At 37.6% G+C, this 21,314-nt stretch overlaps 1 protein-coding gene across 8 annotated transcripts in view; it reads right to left on the bottom strand.

Moving 5' to 3' along the window:
• Nucleotides 1-2,733: 2,733 nt before the first annotated feature.
• The window catches only part of LOC111329440 (uncharacterized), a 29,106-nt gene continuing 10,525 nt past the window's right edge, over nt 2,734-21,314 (bottom strand). For 2 of the 8 annotated variants that reach the window (XM_022934160.2, XM_022934151.2), the window contains exons 11-36: nt 20,771-20,943; nt 20,165-20,389; nt 19,554-19,665; nt 19,133-19,204; nt 17,861-17,932; nt 17,478-17,549; nt 17,116-17,187; nt 16,703-16,774; nt 16,048-16,119; nt 15,461-15,532; nt 15,013-15,084; nt 14,307-14,378; nt 13,835-13,906; nt 13,314-13,385; nt 12,716-12,787; nt 12,212-12,283; nt 11,702-11,773; nt 11,166-11,237; nt 9,986-10,060; nt 8,925-8,999; nt 8,246-8,317; nt 7,709-7,902; nt 6,993-7,118; nt 5,166-6,716; nt 4,276-4,675; nt 2,734-3,677 (exon numbers count right to left, since the gene is read on the bottom strand). In XM_022934160.2, coding sequence (XP_022789895.2) covers nt 4,320-4,675; nt 5,166-6,716; nt 6,993-7,118; nt 7,709-7,902; nt 8,246-8,317; nt 8,925-8,999; nt 9,986-10,060; nt 11,166-11,237; nt 11,702-11,773; nt 12,212-12,283; nt 12,716-12,787; nt 13,314-13,385; nt 13,835-13,906; nt 14,307-14,378; nt 15,013-15,084; nt 15,461-15,532; nt 16,048-16,119; nt 16,703-16,774; nt 17,116-17,187; nt 17,478-17,549; nt 17,861-17,932; nt 19,133-19,204; nt 19,554-19,665; nt 20,165-20,389; nt 20,771-20,943 — 4,039 coding nt within the window. In that variant the 3' untranslated portion in view covers nt 2,734-3,677; nt 4,276-4,319. Of the gene's footprint in view, nt 3,678-4,275; nt 4,676-5,165; nt 6,717-6,992; nt 7,119-7,708; nt 7,903-8,245; nt 8,318-8,924; nt 9,000-9,269; nt 9,322-9,985; nt 10,061-11,165; nt 11,238-11,701; nt 11,774-12,211; nt 12,284-12,715; nt 12,788-13,313; nt 13,386-13,834; nt 13,907-14,306; nt 14,379-15,012; nt 15,085-15,460; nt 15,533-16,047; nt 16,120-16,702; nt 16,775-17,115; nt 17,188-17,477; nt 17,550-17,860; nt 17,933-19,132; nt 19,205-19,553; nt 19,666-20,164; nt 20,390-20,770; nt 20,944-21,314 lie in introns of those variants that run through there. The other 6 variants (XR_015998860.1, XM_022934168.2, XM_088753720.1 and 3 more) reach the window with 6 other exon arrangements.

A 21,314-nucleotide genomic window follows, 5' to 3' on the forward strand; every position in this document is an offset into this window, starting at 1 on the left:
CTTAATTCATATCTTGTTTTGTTACTTATGCCAAAACTTTTCCCAAAACAATGAAGGTCGGTTTTAATATCGCAAAACTGTTCCTTCCAATATTGTACAATTACAAGTATATCTAGCCATCATCACCCTCACGCAGTGTTTAATAAAGGGTTCCGTTTTCGTCTGCCCACAGGTACACGCAAAAACAGCATTTTAAAACAGATCCACTTTGGAAGGGGTTTCTGAAAAGTTCCATTTTCGATGATCTTTTTCATCGGATAAGTGTGGACGGAAGCCGTATCTGCAACGAAAAAATTGTGTTTTCAAATAAAAATGGATACTTGTGAATGGGGCCTAAGGCCATATTGATAACTCTTTTTACCCCCACTCAGGAAAAACAATTTGGAACTCTTTGCTATCGTAGCTGCCACAATATTGTGACAGTAAAAGGCAGCAGGGCTTTTGGAAACTTCCTCCATTCTAGAGGTGTGCTGAGAAAGAGAAGTTTTGTTTGGTTTACAAGAACAATTTTGAGCCAATTGAACTAGCTAGGTAGCACTTCTTGCGGCTGCCGCAGGTTCTAATTTCAGGAGCATTTTTGCACGCGACTTGAAAAATAAATATTAAACGGATTAAAATGACTAAGAAATTATTAAACAGTTCAAATTATATTCAATTGTCATATTGTGTCGTGAAAAAGTATCATTTTCTTTCGTACTAAATATATCTACGTCGTTTACACTAAAGAATAAATAAACGAATCCCCCAGAAGAGAGCTCTGGAAAGTCTCCAGTTGAGTAGTTTTATTTGTGACATGATAGACTCGATGCTGAAATCAGCATGTGATTGCGGTTGGGAATTTTAAAACTTTCAAACATTTTGCTAGTTAAAATATTTTGAAAAGTTAACTCCTTGTCTGTGACCTCAGAAGAGTTGGATTCTAATTCAAAGAATGAGAAGAACATTTCGAACAACAAGTATCTTTTTCGAAATGGCCTATATTTCCCATTGTTAAGCAACTTGAGAGCAAAATGTCATATGGTCACTTTCCTTTGGGGGTTTCCAATAACAGCAAATGCTGAATACAATCAAAGAACTGACAGCAAAAGCATACCATGTGTCTTCTTCGCTAAGATAATTATTTTCAGTTCTGTCTTATGTAGAGAAAGATGATTTTCGTCTAGTCACGAGCTAGTTTTCATTTCACGTTTCCCACGCGCTTGCGTTGCCTCACTGATGTATAAAACAAAGCTAATTATAACATAACCAAAGTAAAGCGCGCGCTCTGATTGGTCAATTTAGCGTTCCCCATTTGCCCATGGGTGTACGCTGCTGACGTGAGCAAATGCAAAGACTATTTTTCCGCGCGCGCTTGTTTTTTCTGGTCGCGTAAGATTTGTTAATAAACGGGAACTCTTTAGCTACAATGTATCAATGTTATGTTATAAAACAAATGGTAAACACCACAGCGTACACTATTGAGTTATGGATGCACTTGGGAGGTTTGCTAAGCACTCAAGAAGCTAGAGTCGCTCTCGGCTATCGCCTCGAGCGACTCTTACGCTTCTTTCGTGCTTAGCAACCTCCCGCGTGCATCCATAACTCAATAGTGTACGCTGTGGTGTTTACCATTTGTTAATTACCAGGTGCGAATTCACTTCGTCCTGCCAAGCCTCGACGTATATGAGCAGTAGCAAATTGTGAAGAAAGACACTATGATATTGCTAGTCATTTCTTTGAAAACAGGCTGTGATAAAGGGAGCAATTGTCAATACAAATGCTTTATTTATTTTCCATCTTTGTGGAGTTACCTTTTTGCTTTCACGACGTACTTCACATTACTCTACACTCAGAATAACGAGCTGAAACCTCAGTGTCTTGGACAGTCGATTCAGGTATTTTGAAGGTTTTTTGTGACACTCATAAATTTCCTTTTCTACAGAAAGGTCCTGCCCAGAAAAATTCTAGTCCGTGCTCATGAATTACATGAAACAATTATGATAAAACCCAGTAGGTCTGTTTTGGTTTTTCCAACTCTCATTATCACTCCAAAATAAATTAGAACAACAGACAGTTTCTTAATGTGTCACAGCCAAGGTCCTCTTCAATCGGAGTTCCTTTCTAATATAAGTTGTGCATTTCTTCTTAGTTCCCGGATAGTTTTCTTCAGTTTTCTTCTCTGGGATTTTTAAGATAGTGTGCCATAAAGCATGGTCTATTAAATGGCATCAGGTGCAATGTTACGTGCCACTGATACATGTAAATTATGGCAAAACGCGGCGGGTATGTTTTGGAAATAGGCAGTATCTCCGGCTTTTAGTTGCACAATCACAGAATGGAAATCGCTCCCAAATAAACTAGGTCCACTAATAGTGTCATTAAATTTCATAGCCAAACTCATCTTCAACAGAGAATTCATTTTCAGCAAAGGTTGCGTATTCTTCCCGAGTTTCTGGATAGTTTGCCCATGTTCACTTCATCGAATCTACGTATCTAAGACGCTTTCTTAAGTTTTCTCTCGGGGACTTTAGGGTAGTAAGAGTTTCCCGTCTGATTTTCAACTAAGCTGACACGGTTTGCCATATAGGACGGTCCAGGTAATGACATCAGATGCAATTTTACAGGTCGCCGATACGGGAAAATCTCAATTTTTTCCCGGTTGTTTTACTGTTTACTGTTCAGACAGCTTTACTGTTTGAGTTGTGCGGCCCTAAATGTTTGCCACAATGAGATAAACCGAACATGATGTCAGTCTCGAATGTGAAAGCTTAGTTTAATGTTCAACCATGGATTATTGTTAGCTTTTGAAAAACCAGCCCCTTAATTTTATTCCCAATAGAAATAAATAGGAGAGTGGAAAAGTTTAGTCGTGCGGGAAGCTCAGCAGCTAGTACTCATTACGGGGCCATGTGCTGAAAAGGCTCAAGTGGCGTCTTTGGAACATGGCAGCACGTCTTTTTGCAGTTACTTCACTCTATAAAAAGGGGTAAAGATGATTTGTCAAATGTGACCATGGTTGTTAAAGTGGCTCAGTTTTCATGCTCAATGAATGCTAAGCAACGTGTATTTATCTGCTCCCTAACTCTATATTTGAATACGAAGAAGGCAAAATACTTAACGAAAATTTTTTATGCTCGATAGATACGAAACTTCTGTTGGGCTAATTACCATCTTCGTGACTGTAGTAAGGTGCGCTGCAGAGGGCTATTAATTATTACAGTACTGCAGTAGCATTGTTTAGTGGGGCTTACATATATCAGTTACTATATAGCAATATTCATAAAACTCCAGACATTAAAATGGACTAAATTCTGTGATGCAGGTATCGCATTTTATGAAAAGCAATTGTACACTGTATTGTAAATATATTTCAGCATTTACTATAATGAAGTCGATTTGGAATCTTTGCTTGATACGTGAACATGATACTATTGGTCTACAAGATAACCATCACTACTTTTAAGATTATCTGAATATGCATTAAGATTTACGTGACGACAAACCGTCAGCTAATTGCTTCACAGTTAATAGAATCATTCTTCATTCTTCTTCCTTTCTATCGTCTTTATTCCTCAAGTCTTCCCATGGGTTCGCTATTGCAATATTCTCTGCCTTATTAGTCACGCATGTCTTCTGCTTTTTTGGTACGTTGCATTCTGTTTCATTTGGTAAGCTTCTGATGTTCGAGAGGCTTACGCCTGGAAAAATGAAAGGTTGAAAGTTACGAGTCATACGATGTTCGTGATAACTTGGGGTCTAAATTTTAAACTCTGATTTCATATCATAGTATTTCAATCTGCTCCGGAGGGGGGACGAAACGATTTTGTATGTTAACATCCTTGAAGGCAATATAAACTAACAAATTCTGGAAATTAAGAAAAAAAAAGGGATGTAGCTTGATATATACATAATGGTTCTGTTGAAATAGTTGCAATATTTGAGGTAGATAACACCGGAAGAAATGCCAAGCTTCAAAGACAAGCTGGCGAACAAACATTGTTGTAACGCTGAGAAACATGCAAACTCAGGCAAGATTATTGTTCAACTGGAATTTATGATGCACTTTTAAGTGATTAATGCGGCGTTTCTGAAAGGCTAAACAGTGTTTAACTCAGCGCCATAGAAAACTACCATCAAAAAATATCTTGCAGTCTATCGCCTAACTCAGCTTCGCTAAAATTAAATGGGTTTGGTAGTTCTTCGAATGTTGGGTACATTTTTCTGGAAAAGGTGTTTTTTTCTCGTACGGGTTTCTCCTTGTTTTCTTAGAGAGTTTTAAGATGGTATTGTACTTACTTATCTATTGCAAGGTTGTCTCTTATTGATCCATGCACTGCCGTCTAAGCGAAAGATGAGACCACCGTTTGCGTGCATTGATGGCTGCGGTTATGGTTGTCTTTGATATTTTCTTTCTCTCCCTTGTGAAATTTCACATTCATCTTATTTTTATTTTCGACATCATCCTCACAAAGGCTAAAGGTCAAAGCTTCACTGTCTTGTGCAGAGTCAGCAATGGACGGTTTCTCTAAGATCCCCGTGTCAAGCTGGGTTTTCATCAAGTTATTACCGGCCATTTCTTGGATTTCTCCTTGCAGGTCATTTAATGGAATGAGTAAAGCCAGACAGCAAGAAAATGACCAATGTGGGTTCTTACGCCACCTCTTGAAGAACTCGTAGAAAAACATCAAGTATTGAACTAAGGTATAGGAAAAATGAAAAATTTAGTTAAAAGTATTTTTGCAATTGATATGGTGACCTTAAGCTGAGAAGAAATTTCACTGTGATTATTGGTCTTTTCCACTTTTTTTTGTTTCATGGCTTTATCTTCTTGGATAAATAAAGTGCTTCTCTCCCATCTAAATCCTAAACATTAGTAATATTTATCACATAAGTGGCGACCTAAATGCTTCTCTTTCTGAACTTGACATGCCATCTGGCATCGATAACGTGTTTAAAAAAGCAGCTTTTCCCTCCAACGTGAGGCCAACAAGGCTTATTTGCTAGCACATTGAAGAATAAGGATAATGCTCGCCATTATGAAAGAAGGCTATCGCTTAATGAAAGTTCGAATAGCATCAATTCAAATTTTTTTACCATGTTCTTCAGAGCAAGGAATGAAAGTACTAAAATAGCCCCTCTCAGGATGCTTTGGTCTCAAAAAATTGTTTAACTGACATTTCTCTTACCAACAATTTGTGCAATCACCATTGTATTTGCACAAAGTACTAACATCGTCATCACTATTTCGTCTTTATGTTTTTCTGTTAGGGTTGATGTATTCTCTGCTGGGATTCTGCTTACCGCACCAATTCCCAAATTTACAACAGTGACAGCAAGGGAAGTCGACATGAGTCTGTTTTCTGAAGCGAGTTGTATGGGTTTTATCCAGGAGAAGAGCACTCCATACATACCAGCAACCACCCATGCTAAACCAATATAAGACCTGCTCTCTTCTCCCACAAGTATAAGAGCAGACGTAAGAACAACTTTACGAGACATTTCGACTAGTTCCCAGTACCACGAGGTGGGCTTATAATTTTGAAAAAGGAATCTCAACCCTTCAATCACTTCCGTGCCAGAATCCTTACTACTGTCTGTGTTGGATGATATCACTCTTCTTTGCCTCCAAAGTACTATCAGCGAGGCGGCAGGCAAGGCAAAGATGTAGGCGGTCGAAAAGTACGCCAAGATCAGCCAATGGTTAAATGAGGATCCTTGGCATTGTATGCTGTAATCTGCCTTAGCGTATACTTTACACGTCTCCTCCCTGCCATCCCTGCAGAGTTTTCGGCAAGCAAGTGGAAGAACGCTGGCTGTTTTGGAAACTGTACTCAGATATGTCGCATACAAAAAGAAAAACAGATTTTTGTAAACCAGCTGTTTTGTTTGGGAGATTTTTTCCGACTTTTCCTCGTCTTTAAGACTATGTTTTTTCGTGACGATTGTCTTATAGATAACGTAACTCGTTCCTAAGGCAATAGTGACAGTCAAATTCAATGCTAGTAACACGAACAATTCTCCAAAGACATTTACTTGTAACCCCGAGAATAGACAGTGGACGGGTGCGATCTGAAGCAGATTCAACTGGAGTATTCCAGAGTGTGTGGCGACCACTTGCAATGAATCCGGCCAATCAATGAACGAAAAAACTTCTAGTAAGCCGTGAGTAACCTGATAGAAACCAATAAGTATTTTGAGCCTAGAAAAGAACATGTTTATGAGATGGTGACCATGATCCTTTTCCAATTTGGTTGTTCTCTTCCACATCAGAAAAACAAGTAGCAGAAATAAAAGCACCACGATAACTGACAGCTGTGCCGCAATCCACGCCTTAGAGGGACATTTTGCACAGGACCGCAGTTGCTTATGATATCCTGAACTACAAACTGCACAAAGTGGTCCTTCGTACCCTTTTCCACATGGTGAGTCCAAGCCACCTTTGCAAGATTCCTCTTCCTGGCACCTGTAAGGTATTGGGATCGCATAAGGGTATTGCACGGAAGAGTTATCTAACCTGGGAGAAGGCGACAAAAGATTTTGTATGAAATTCTGGTAGTGATGCTTTAATGACTCGTTCCGCCACTGCCACCAAAATCCCGATTTTAAGGACGCATAGTCATCTTGGCATAACAGTCCTCCGTTGCCACATTTACGACATTCAGCGAATCGATGGGTTCGATAAAATCCTTCCAAACACGGACAAGCACGATGTCCAGCAAAAAAGTCACTTTCAGTTCCTGTGAAAATTTAGAAAGGTGTCAGTGCTGTTAATAATAGATTTTATCTTTTTTTTAAATTTCACCTGAAAGGTGCTATATTTGCCTTGTGACTGGTAGAGTGAGTGCGCTGTTAGAGGCATGTGTTTAATACGGATATGAAAAATACAATCTATTCACGCTTGGTTGTATGTAGGCACCAGTCCCGCATTTGAATTTTACGAGAGCCACTCTTGAGATGAGTTATGCACGGGCAAGCTTTGATGTCAGCTAGGTGCCAACAGTGTTGGTACTTACCTAAAGGGCACGCCTTGCAATCCAGAATTGATTTTCCAGGTGTCTTATCGAATGGAACGTAAGACCCATTTGGACACTTCTTGCAGCCTTTCGCAACGTAAGCAAGGGTATCAGAGTAAAATCCACCTGAAAAAGTCATTAGATGCAAGGCATGGAAGCCGAGGCAAAGTTAGGTAGGGAAAGAAAAGGTTAATCAGTTACAAATTGACAAATAACTGTATCAAAATAAGAAAATTACAAGCTTGAAACCCACCATACAATAAAATTAATATGATTGCCGCGGCATTCAGCGAAGGTTTCATAAAAAATTAAGCTTAAGATGACTGTCAGAACCATTCACCCATTGACAATGGCAAACTATTTTTCGTGTAAAATTCACGATCGATTGTTTTATTAATGGATTAAGAGTTTCATGGTATGCGATAAAATCTTCTCTTGTACTTTCGGAGGGTGGTTACTACGTACCAGTTCATTAAAAGTTTTTTTTAACTAGTTATGGTTTGAAAAAGTTAGTTTTGGTCTGATTGAATGTTTCCGTGTTTTCTGCGATGACTGAGGCTGCATCGACTCGAAAGTCTCCGTGCTTAGCCTTTGAGAATTGATCTTCTTTACTTTTGGAGTTTATGTAACGTTTGCTAATGATGGTTTTTTAATTAAAGTGGCCAGGTAAGAGCTTCATCTATCAAAATATTACAACATTGACGACTAGGGCATACCTGGAGGGCATCGAAAACACTTCCCATATCCCGCTGAAAACGTTCCTAGTGGACACGGTCGAAATAGATTTTGGCGGGTAAAATGATCGACAGTGTGTGTAAATCCCATCCATAACATGGCACTTTGCAGGCGAGCAATGCTAAAATAACTAGAAGTAAACTTAAGAACTCCTCTGTGTGATTCAGTGGGATTCCTAGACATAACATTGAACAACGAAGTTAGCAATTCGGTGCTGAATGCGGTCAAGAAGTGCTTGTATATTAGGTAAGTACTACTTAATCGATTATTCATAATACAGTTAAACGACTTAATTATCAGGAGAGTATCAGGAATAAAAAATTTTGCCTATTAAACCTACTCATAGTATTTAAAAGTACGGCGACTTTTGCCTTCGGTTAATTGACCAAGCGCAAAATATCAACACAAAATCAGTTTAATTTTCCGCATTTGTTCTCTGGACACCATTAAACAAACTAGTTTCTGAGACCACCAACTGTTAGTTTCATGTTCTTGATCATTCAAAACATAATACTAACAGATATACTTCGAGCATAGTCTTGTTTTCATGGTAGTATGCTATATACCGAGGAGTTTTTCCCCACGAATAGCTGAAATAGAAACAAACAACGGTACTATTACTAGTCACGCCTGCTGTATTTCAGCCCCATCCATCCCTCGAAAAAAAGCGCGTTAAGGCTGAGTGCGTATGAAAATTTTGTTGTGACCATCAGTTTGGAGTGACTTATGCCCAAGGGAATGGAAACATTGGGGCTCATGTGTAAAGATATGCTGGCAGGAAAAGTTTTATGCTTCACTGCAAACTTTGCTGAAAAGTTTTCTCGTGGAGATGTCTGATCCAAAAAAAAATTATCCGTTACGATGGAACATTCACGTCTAGTCTGTCCCAATATAGAATTTCTTTGTTTAAGGAGCCGATTTACCATATGCAGATGCTATTGTAGAGCAAGCAAGTACTGAATATTCTCTATGACTACACCCCTGTGGTATTTCCACTTGTGAGTTATCATATCATATTGGTGACATCATAACTGATGCAGATGATGAGTATGGTCGCAATATGGAAAATGGTATTGATACCGTAGTTAGTGATGTCTTATCTGCGCCAAACAAGTTTTCAGAAGAGGAGCACAAGGTTCCTTGAGTTCATATCTGATGTCAGGTGAATTTTCAATAAATGTTTGTTGGATACTTTACAGCTTAAAACCGTCGACGTTGAGATTGGCAAAGGAGTCCGATTTAAATGTCTTCAAGTTCGTTCGCAAAAGAAATCTGTGAAAACACAGTTATTAGTTTAGAAAAAGAAGGATTTGTAAAATATTTTGAATGGGGATGACATCTCTGTCAGGTAAGGTAAACCAAGATTGCTATATCTAGCTGTATTAGATAGTATTTACGGTTTTTGATTTTGTATTCACGCCGTTATCACTTCAGCTAAAACGTTAATTGGTCGAAAGGTTGTAGGCATGAACTTGATCTATTAAGATCTATTAAGCTTTATTTCAACAACAACAACAACAACAACAAAAAAAAAATATTTACGTGATAATACGTTGAAATGGGAAGAATCCTCAAAAAGCGCCGCAGCACCATTCTAGGAGGAAAGTCCAACCTATTTATAGACCTACTTATATACACAGAAACATGTATCCATAAACAAACATGTATCTATAATGAATAAAGGCTGATAGTTTCGAAAGAAACTGTTTGGGGCTGCGTCGGTGGGAGTAACGAAATAATTTGGATATATCAAAAAAGTTGAAATCGTAAATTGGCCACCGTAATGATTACAAAAGCTGACGTTTCGAGCGTTAGCCCTTCGTCGGAGCGAAGTAAATATTCGCTCCGACGAAAAATATTCGCTCCGACGAAGGGCTAACGCTCGAAACGTCAGCTTTTGTAATCATTACGGTGGCCAATTTACCATTTCAACTTTGTTGATATATCCAAATTATTATGTATCTATAATATTTAAACGATAATTTCAAAAATATTAAAAAAACCTGTAAAAAGAGTAGCTAAGCGAAAAACGCGTTAAAATTTGATTTAGTAAAAGAAAGTGAATGACTTCGTGGCACAATTATCGTAATTGTTATGCAGAAACCAAAATAGTTGCGTGATCGTTAACATGAAAAGTAAAATATAGGCTTCAAGGATTAATTTGAACATCTGGAGGTCGATAGTTTTGACGGAGGAGGGGTTTCTTTCTTTTCGGTGGGGAATACAACAACTTTTGATTGTGTATTAAGATAACTTACAATCGAGAGGTAGCAGAGCTGTAGAAATTAAATGCCTCCGACTCAATTGCCTGTATAGGATTATCGGATAGTGCTCTAAACGTCAAGGATAACAAAAAAATTGATAGCATATTCAGCGCCTTTACTATAATCTTCATCGTCATAATCAACATCGTTGTCGTCATCGAAGTAATCAATCCATCATCGTACCGCCTCGGCGAGGTTAAATGACAATGATGCATCTAACGAACGGGTTAGGGTTACCGTGCACCTTCAGGGGTGTCTCGCGTGCAAGCGATGTAGCGCGTCCGGTTTAAACTGTAGATATCTCAACCCCTATATAAAATTAAAGCTTATAGGACTGGCTATCAGACTATACCAAAAATTTTGAAAAAAAATTAATTGTCGAATTTTTCACGACTTCTAAATAGGAGCGCCCGAATCACCTTTTAAGAGCTACAAGTAAAAGGGAATTTGTTCTATTGCTCTCAAATTTTGACAGTAGTTAACATATAAACAACAAAAATTTGTCTCGGAATTTTTTATTTCTAAATCTTTTTTTTTTTAAGAGCGATTTTTGTACGATCACTCCACATTTTTTTCAATCCTATTTCAAAAATGTTCTGTAACTTTTCACTGAAATTGAATATGGCAAATCGCAGACAAGGTTTTTTAGCGCTTTGGCTCCGGAAACGGAGGAACACATTAAATAAGCGAAAAACAAAATTCGCTTTGACATGTAACGTTCAAAAGGGGATTCCGGCGCTCGCATTTAGAAGTCGTGAAAATTCGACAATGAATTTTTTTTCAAAATTTTTGGTATAGTCTGATAGCTAGTCCTATAAGCTTTAATTTGATATGGGGTTTAGATATCTACAGTTTAAACCGGACGCGCTACATCGCTTGCACGCGAGACACTCCTTAAGGTGCGCGGTAACCTTAATGAAGGCAGCACAAAAAAACCATTTCATATTGGCTAAGGGAGACGTATTTTAAGATAACAGAGGTATATAAGTGACGAGAAATTTCTGTGAAGACCAATTACAGTGGAGCATAACTTGCTATCTTCGGCTCCATTATTTGTCCCTGCGCTTCGTCCCGGATCTGGGAATAACTTAACTAAACACGAGACAAAGAGGACCCCACCAATCTCTCACGGTAAATTGATTTTGAGGGAATTAGTGCAATGATGTAGACTTACATTATACTTATGTATTTCATGGCATAGAAGGCTCGTCGAGGAATACGCTGTAAATTGTTTCTATCGAGGAATCTAGCGTATCAACAAACGTATAGTAAATAAGTGACTGGAACAAGTTAAAAAAGTGTGGGAATAGGAAATTGTGCGTCTTATATGATGAAAGTAATAGAGTTCCGAGATTGACGCGTTTGACATAATTAAGAACAGAGAGAAAATATGGCGTAGACATGCATTAATTCTCATTCCAGTCAGCATCAAATTCTTTCTGAGAATGAGAGAATTGTTCCTCAAACAAAAAGATCAGATAATTTTTTCAGTTGCAACTGTTTTCGATCATAACCCCAATCCTTTAAAGCATTTCATTGTTATGACTCAGCAAGCGTTCTTTTATGTTATTTCAACTTGCACAGATCCAGCTCCGATATAAAAACGATATATCGGTGCGAAGAGAAGATAAGTTGAGTAAACTGGGCTTGTTTTAGAGTGCGTACAGATAATTTGATACGGCAAACTAAAGTGTATCGTATTTTTCTCACAGGTGCCACAGCCAGGTCTGAGTGGTAAAGAGTCCTTCTGGAAGAGAGGTTATGGCATTATCAGATAAATCCCTGTGGAAAAATGAAAAAAACTTAGTTAAATAGAAAGTAATGCTTCATATTTTATGAGTGTAAAACTGGATTTTATTTGCGTGTTTGCTTTGTCGTAAACCTGTCCAACTGGAATGCCATAATCGTATATTTTGCACATTACTTTCACCCTATTCTTTGAAGTGAAGTAATAGTGGGATGATTCAAACCCGTAATTAATGCATGCATTCAGTTTTAGCTTGTTGGGTCATTGGAATTGATTGGGTCATTTAAAGCAATTCAGTCAATCGAGCCGGTTAGGTCTAATTGCATCACTGAAAAAAAAACAAAAAAACAAAAAACAAAAAACATAGGGCTATAAAAATAGTTTTTTGCAGGGTAAAGTTGGTCTGTGTCTCAGCACACATAGAACATCGTGTTGGGTGAGATAGGGCATAATAAATCATGAATATTACATACAAGTCCAATAGCCTGGTCTGCGTGACGAACAATCGTCGGGGAAGAGAGGTGAGGGCGTTTCTAGATAAATACCTGTAAAGAATAAAGTAACTCGACGAAAACAAGTAAAACACGGAACAATTTGTAGGGTGGAATGAGGCAGAGTGGGATTTTAAGAGAGAACATAGATGATGACAGGCCCGGTTGGTAAATGTTATTTTGTGATGGATAAGTAATAACGTTTACAAATACCAAGTTGTTAAAGTAAAATCGAAGAAGTTGTACACCCGTCAAAGTGTCTATGAACACTATGATTTACGACAGTGTCATGCTTTATATGTCCTCTTGGTCTTAATTTCGGTAATTTCATTATATTGGGATAATCAATGCCATTATTGCATTTAATTTCGAAACTGAATTAAAAATTGGCTCAAAGAGAACATTTTATTGAGTAAAGTTGATCTGTTTCATAGTATGCAGAGAATATTATGGAGTGCACGCTAAGGTATATTAAATATCACGTACAGTTCATTCAGTCTGATCATCTTGGTGAACAGTCCTTCCGGAAGAGACGTGATACCGTTTGAGGATAAATACCTGAAGATAAATCAAGCAATCAAGCTATCAGAAAACACCAAATAGTATAGCGATCATACATTTTATGCTTTCTCCCTTTGCAATAGTAGAAGAATAGGAAGCGTAATTACTTCCAGTTCCGACTTTATGGCACAAGAAGAGTTTCCTGTACACAATCGCCTTTTTTTTTCTTTTGTGGGCGAGGCAACTGAGACCACTACGTCCATTAAGTCATGACAACTGCTCACGGAAGTTATCTCGTGAAGAAGACTGGTGCATGGTTTTCGAGGGACATGACTACAGCGTGTAAAAAGATATTATCATTATAATTATTATGGCCATCAGTCAGTCTATTGAAAGTGTGATGTAGGATTTAAAAAATGAAAAAAGAACATCAATAGCAAAGCATCTAAGGTGAAAAATAGGAAGCTGAAAGAAAAAAAAAATGGCCTTTAAACGAAAGTAGAAAAAACAATATGCGACAAACTTAGGTTAATTGTAGAACTGTATTGATTTTAAGAGGTAAGTTAAATAAAATCTTATGTACAGGTAAGAGAGCTCAGTCTGCTTGTCAAACGATCCTTCTGGAAGAATGGTGATGGCGTTTGAAGATAAATCCCTGCGAAAAAATCTACTACCTAAGCAAAAGAAACACACTGCTCCACAATTAATATTTGGGGAGTTTATCATAGCATACTAAAGATTTATTCTATTATCATCACGAAATTACACGAGTATGATTCAGAAGTGAACGGGTTCGGTTGGCGAATAGTTTTTGTGTAGATAAGAAATAGCATTTGAAGACAGATAGCTGTTGAAGTAAGGTCTAGGCCAGCAAGAGTCAAAATATGTTTCCGATCTCATCAGCTCATTTGCACTGAGTCCTTTCTCCCCTAATTTTTTTTTTTTTACACTTGAATGGTGTAATGAAATAATATGATGGAATACGAAAAACCGTCATATTACACCCAGTTCCGCAAGGGGACATTTCACTTGAGCAGTACTTGATGTATGTCTCATAGAACTGACAGAGCAGGATATGCTAAGGTATGTCAAATTTTTACGAACAGTCTGATCAGCCAGTTCAGCTTGGGAAAGATTCCCTCTGGAATAAAGGTAATAGCGTTTGAAGGTAAATATCTGTGGAGGAAATGTAATGTTTTATGATTTTGGAGATCTCGTATTACGACACATTGTTAATACGAAGTTGCCATTCTTATTATTGAAAATAAAGGTATAAAAAAAAGGTATCAGAGAACGAAGAGGTGAGGTTCCGGAAGAGGCACAGGGACTAAAGGCTTTTTCAGTTGGCAAATTTTTTTCTTGCGTGGGAGAGATAATAGCTTATGCAGACAACTACATGTTTAAGATAACGTCTAGATTAGCGAGTTTAGCTTGTCACAGATGATAAAGTGAATCAGCAATCAAAACTAGATTGAGGCAGTAACAAAAAATTTCCTTGGCTAAAGCTGATAGGAGACATTGCATGTACAAAACATTAGATAGGACAAAATAATAAGGTACATAAAGTTCCACTCACAGATACCGCAGCATGGTCAGCTTGGTAAAACATCCTTCTGGAAGAAAGCTGATGGTGTTTAAAGATAGATCCCTGTGGAAACATCAACTCAGTGAGCAAGGATAACAAGTGATGCTTTATAATATGGGGATGCTAATATACATGTAGAAAAGAATATCGTTTGATCTTTCAACCATTTCAAAGGAAACGAATTGTCTAATAAATCGAAACGCTGGTAACAAATTATGATTCACTACAAGGCAAAGTATTTATTATATTTACAGGAAACCGAAAGTATACAATTATTAGATATAGTTCTAACACTAAGTAATGATAAAAATGAAATACTTGACATGGTAAAATTGGGGATCTTTAAAGTGTGCACCTATCATTAAGGCTGTTAAGTTTCGTAAACAGTATCAATGTAATTCCTTAGGAGGTAAGCGAGGTTTGGTTCATTACGTTCGGCCAGTTTTACAGTCTCTGGCTTAGCTGTTCGTATCTTACTTGTCGAGAACTTGCGCAACCAGTATTCTAAAATGTCATTATCTGTGCGTTCTCTCGACGTTATGCTGTAAAATTACATGATACGGAAGAATAAACACCATCATCTCATTAAGGTCCGATATAGTAATCAAATTATAGCATTAACAAACATTTTATTGAGTGGAGGTGGTAAGTATCTCCATTTTAATGAGTAAGCTGAGGTCTATCAAACTACACGTACAGGTATTTTATCAAGTTCAGCTTGGGAAAAATTCCCTCTGGCAGGGAGTGGATCATGTTAAAATGTAAATCCCTGTAAAGAAAAAAAGTAGGGATTCAATGGGGTTTGAAGAAAAATCTGTGTTGAAGTAACAATTTAACGGCTAATGTAAGATTCAATATTTGGTTCTTTACGTTCGTCCACATTTATTCTGTTCACCGTCTACAGTACACGTTTCCAATTTGTTGTAAAGCTGCTTCTCAGGAACATCACAGGATGTTATGGTGGTATATATATTCTGAGCATTTTTTGACCCCACTCGATGAAGTGACATTATATCGGAGTGATAAATACCATCACTTCATCCATATCCGCAATTATGATCAAAGAATGCCATGGAGGGAACATTTGATTAGGTAAAGCGGGTATGCTTCATAAAATAAGTTAATGTATATCAAGTTTCACGCACAGTTTCTCCAGCCGGGTCAACTTAGCAAACAATCCTTCTGGAAGAGTGCTGATGATGTTTGAAGATATATCCCTATAGAGATTTTGCTTAACTTAGCAAAAGAACAAATAATGCCTTTATGGCCATTTGATGACAAGAAAAGACAAAAACAACAAAAAATGTGGTCATGTCAATATTCAAATGTTAAGCAATATTACAATATTGATATATCAGAAAAATCTAAAATTACTCAACATACTTGAGGGTAGCCTAGGCAAAGTAGAGCGCTAAGAATACACGCACAAAAAAATTAAAGAACACCATGACTAAACTGAGCAAAATTTTGCGTAGTGTAACGTGAAAAAGGATGGAGAAAGAGAGCCAGAAAATAAAGAGATTAATCGGAAAGTAATGGGGAAGGTTCATTAACTAATAGAGCCTAATTATGTAGTAAAATGCCCCAGCAAAACGGCTTAGAGGATATGATGTTACATAATAAATTCTTACATTTTATCCACTTCAGGAATCTTAGATAAATAATGGAAATAATTCATTGTATGAGCAGAACATTTTGCAGGAGAAGTTAAGGTATAGTAAATCTTACGTACAAGCTCTCCAGCAAGGCTAGCTTGGAAAATAATGTACTCGGAAGAGAGGCGATGCTGTTTGAAGATAAATGCCTGTGAAAATATCATATGTTTTAGCCATATCATATGTTTTAGAAGATAAAGCTTCGTGATTTTGTCAAAGGACACAAAAATAATAGCGAGGCGTTTAAGCGTGTTAGCATTCCAAAATTACCTAGTTTGGCCGATAAGTTTGCCGATGATATTAGACTTATTATAAAATAATTGTATCGAGAAAGCAAAGTAGATCAGAGCACCATGACTAAACTGTGCCATTTTGTCATACCTACAATAAGTGGCATTGAACAAATGATCAGTGTTTTGGCGTGGTCTCTAATCTTGTCGACAACGATAGTCGTCATCACAGAGATCAAAATGTTGTGGACTCACAAGGTAGGGCCTACCCCTCTTCCCCAAAACGGTTTTGCAAGGAATGTGTGACAATTTTGCTAAAGCCAGGCAACATTGAAATGGAGGAGAAAGGGAGGTAAATGAATGTTAAAGAAAAAAAAATTAAAAAAGGGGGAAAACGTGCCAAGGCTTTTTCCACTCCTTAATAGCTTTAGTATCAAAACAAAACATTGATTCAGAGAAAATATTTGAGTTGTTTAAAATTGATATGATTGATAACACGCACAGAGTGTGAAGACTGGTTAGGTTGGCAAACACTGTCTCTGGTAGGAAGCTAATAGTGTTTGAAGACAAATCTCTGTTAAAGTAACATTCAACTTAGCAAGATTCAAATTTCCTTTTGTTTCGGCCCATTATAGAAAGTAAAAGGTTTGCAAACATGCATTATTAAAGTAATTTACGAAGTTTTTTCTTTACTCTGCATCTTATAAATACACAAAGATCGAGGACGCGCGAACGATAAGTCCTTCGACAGACCTGCTACAGGAATAGCTTATCCCAGCATTGATTTGGACGCAGTATTAGCAGAGTCGCTTATTAGTGAGATAAACGAAACATTTCGTTGGGTAAAAGTGCTATGTGTTGAATATACATTGGAAATTTTATAGGGTAAGCTAAAGTGTGTCATATCTTCCGTACAGATGCCGCAGCCTTGTCAGGTTAGCAAACAGTTCTCCTGGAAGAAAGGCGATAGCGTTTGAAGATAAATCCCTGGGGAAAAATCATCTTGTTACTCTAGGAAAACAAGTACAGCCGAAAGTAACAGGAAAAGTTTCAGCCCTTTTTCCGTTCCAAAGGTAAAAAATGGCTTAATGAGATGAAGAGCTATAAAATGAATAATAAAAGTAAACATAGCCTCCAATTTTATTCAAACGAAACGGAATAATTTAAAATACTCATGATCTGTCATTTCTTACATCTTCTTTTAAAGTTGAAACTGAACAATCAAGGTTCAAAGGGAATATTCAACTAGGTAAAATTGACATTTTTTTTATACATACAGAATTTGAAGGCTGGTTAGGTTAGAAAACACTGTCTCTGGTAGAGAGGCAAGAGCGTTTGAAGACAAATCTCTGTTAAAGTAACATTTGGGTTGGCAAGATTAAAGACTTGGTTCGTCGCGTCTGGCCATTTTTACTCCTTGTAGCATCTTTTATGTTTTTATTTCACTTGTCGTGAACCTATTCATATCCTACGGCTCATATTTATGCGATCTCTTCGCCTTATTTTGTGAAATGACATGATATTTGAGTAACAAAAACCATCATTATATGCGCTTCAAAATTAAGCGACACAAAACAAATAGAATTTCACTGAGTAAAGCTGGTAAATTTCATAGTAGACGCCGGAAATTTAGCTAGTAGGTATGTCAAATTGCACTTACAGGTTCTTCAACCCGATCACCTCAGCAAACAACCCATCTGGAAGAGATTTGATCGCGTTTGAGGATAAATCCCTATGGGAAATTAAGATCAAGAAGATTGGTTATAATAGGAGAATCTCAAACATTTAACAGAAAATATCAGCCTGAAGGGCATTTAGTAATTTTAGCTTTATCATTGTATGCACTTAAAAGTTAAGCCGGATTAGATGGCGACAGAAAGAAATAGCTGAGATACAATGAAATATATGAAGTTCATATATTTTGTACTGCGGTATTAGATACATATGATGCACGATCCTCGCAGTAGATAGCGCTATTTAAGCAATAGCGAAAATCAGACCTGAAAAAAATCAGGCCTGTACGGGATTCGAATCACTGACCTCTGCGATACTAGTGCAGCGCTCTACCAATTGAGCTAACAAACCAAATATTGAGCTAACAAGCCAAATATATGAACCTCATATATTTCATTGTATCTCATTTGTCACTTTCACGGGTTTATTACGAATCAACTTTACGGCCTGCTCCCAGTTGGCTTGTTAGCTCAATTGGTAGAGCGCTACACTAGTATCGCAGAGGTCTGTGGTTCGAATCCCGTACAGGCCTGATTTTTTTCAGGTCTGATTTTCGCTATTGCTTAAATAGCGCTATCTACTGCGAGGATCGTGCATCATATGTATCTAATACCGCAGTACAAAATATATGAACTTCATATATTTCATTGTATCTCATTTGTCACTTTCACGGGTTTATTACGAATCAACTTTACGGCCTGCTCCCAGTTGGCTTGTTAGCTCAATTGGTAGAGCGCTACACTAGTATCGCAGAGGTCTGTGGTTCGAATCCCGTACAGGCCTGATTTTTTTCAGGTCTGATTTTCGCTATTGCTTAAATAGCGCTATCTACTGCGAGGATCGTGCATCATATGTATCTAATACCGCAGTACAAAATATATGAACTTCATATATTTCATTGTATCTCATTTGTCACTTTCACGGGTTTATTACGAATCAACTTTACGGCCTGCTCCCAGTTGGCTTGTTAGCTCAATTGGTAGACCGCTGCACTAATATCGCAGAGGTCAGTGGCTCGAATCCCGTACAGGCCTGATTTTTTTCAGGTCTGATTTTCGCTATTGCTTAAATAGCGCTATCTACTGCGAGGATCGTACATCATATGTAGAAAGAAATAGCATTTCAGTGATTAAAGCTGGTAAGTTTCATAGGAGACACCGGAAATTCAGTGAGTCTAGGTACGTCAAATTGCACTTACAGGTTCTTCAACCCGATCACCTCAGCAAACAACCCATCTGGAAGAGATTTGATCGCGTTTGAGGATAAATCCCTATGGGAAATTAAGATCACGAGGATTGGTTATAATAGGACAATCTTAACATTAAACAGAAAATATCAGCCTGAAGGGCATGTAGTAATTTTAGCTTTCTTATGGATCCATATTTCTGAAAGGAGGTCAGATAGGGTGATTTGTGCAATACTTCGCCCCAAAAATATCTGCAGGGACGGTGAACTAGGATTTTCAGAAGCATGCATACCCACAATCTAAAACCCAACAACAGCAGAAAAAAAAAACAACAACAAAACAAAACAGAGAACCAGAATTGCCGACTTATCAGAATTTAAGGAAGGTAACGTAAATATGTTGTGTGAGAAATCTCATAAAAAAACAATGTTACAGGTTTTCAGTTTTCCCTGGAAGGCATTCCTTAAGATATGAAGGTGTCGCGTTGGTACAGGAAAGCGTCCAGCCATAAAATCTCAATCCGAAAGAGCAGGTGGGTCTGCAATCTTTTGAAGTAAATTAATAAAAATTAAAGCAAGAAGGTTTTTTTTTAAAAGAAGTGAAGGTGTGAAAGCAGTGGCAAAATGTGCGCACGTCCAAAAAATTAAATTCCCTACGATTTTGTTACTTAAGCCGCCTTAGTGGAAAGTTAAAATCTACTTATGTCATGGTCTTTGCACCCTTGGAAAATATTTATCCATCCTGGTATTAAGTTTGGCATTTTTAATTTTTTTACTAATCTTCCTGAAATTGAAAAGAATGTATCTTTAAGTGATTCTGCTTGCGTGTAAAACTGAACTTTGATGAACTGAAAGTTCTCGCTAAAAGCGCCTATGACAAGTTTCCTAAGAATCCAAGACTGGTTCTGCTACTTCCCTTGACAACACCAGATTTACTCCTACACTTGAATAAATCGGATCAATATCCTAAAAAAGATGTTGAATTTCCCTTGACGGTTTATTTCAAAATAGAGAGATTATCAGCGGCCGTTAGCCAGAGACTTACCAAGAACAGTGAAGACTGTAAAGTCAGATCCATACTTGCTGGTCGCCATACAAGAGTAGTTTCCTTCCTTAAAGAACTTAACAGATGCTGTGTTTGTCGTGTTTACCAAAACGATCGAGTCGTTTAGAATCACTGAGTATATGGGAGGGCTTCCCGTTACTGAACATATCACCTCGTTGCCTGGAAAGGCTCGCACAAGAGCTGGCATCGCTATGATCGGAGGACCTTCAAGAAATGTGTAATGGAGTAACTTTAGCTGTGGTAATGCAGCTTCCTGTTTTACACAAGGTAAGTCACATGGGGATGTGAAGCGACTGGGTTTTTACCTAATAAGTCAAATGTATTTCTTAAGGCGCCAATTTGGGTAAAATTCGCATCTGAAATGCTCATTTTTCTATGAAGCAAATTCTTAGTGTCACAAGTTAACGGTACCGTTATCCTTGTGAACTAAACAACCCTGCATATCATACCATGTGCCATTGAGCCCGTTTTTTTAATCTCGATGTATACGCGAACAAAATAGCTGTTATTGGGAAAAAGTTTCGAGTTACGAGTTTAATAATTTTTTTATCAGGACTATGAAAGATAAATACTTAGTTTGCGTACTTGGTAATGCAGCAGTAAACAGCAGGGAAAATCCTCTTGTCTGACCATAAAAGTCTGAATGGAAAGTTATCACAGCGTAGTCTCCTGATACTTCAACTGTTCTACCAGTCTGTATTCCACAGTATTTACCAAATGTGAAGTTATTCTGATTGGAAATTTCAACATAGTCATCCCTGCAAAATAGAGACACATTCTTGGAGTATCTCTCTCCAATAGCCTCTACAGCTTTCCTTCTGAATCAATACAACAAAACATATAATTTAACATAACCGTATGTTTTTTTTGTAATCATCTCGTGATCGCAACAATGAATGCTGAAATCCGGTTTGATAGCTGTGGGCCATGGTAATAAAAGCCCTTACAATAGACATTTGGAGTTAATGTCTTCATCCTGGTCATCAACATCATAAACATAGTCAGCGCATCAGAATCATCATCATCATCAGAACAATCATCGTTAGGATGATCAATATCGTTACCATTATCGTCGTTGCCGTTATCGTTGTCGTTCTTGTTATAGTTGTCGTTGTCGTTGTCGTAGTCA

This window comes from Stylophora pistillata, chromosome 3 (genome assembly GCF_964205215.1).
Source record: "Stylophora pistillata chromosome 3, jaStyPist1.2, whole genome shotgun sequence".
NCBI lineage: Eukaryota > Metazoa > Cnidaria > Anthozoa > Scleractinia > Pocilloporidae > Stylophora > Stylophora pistillata.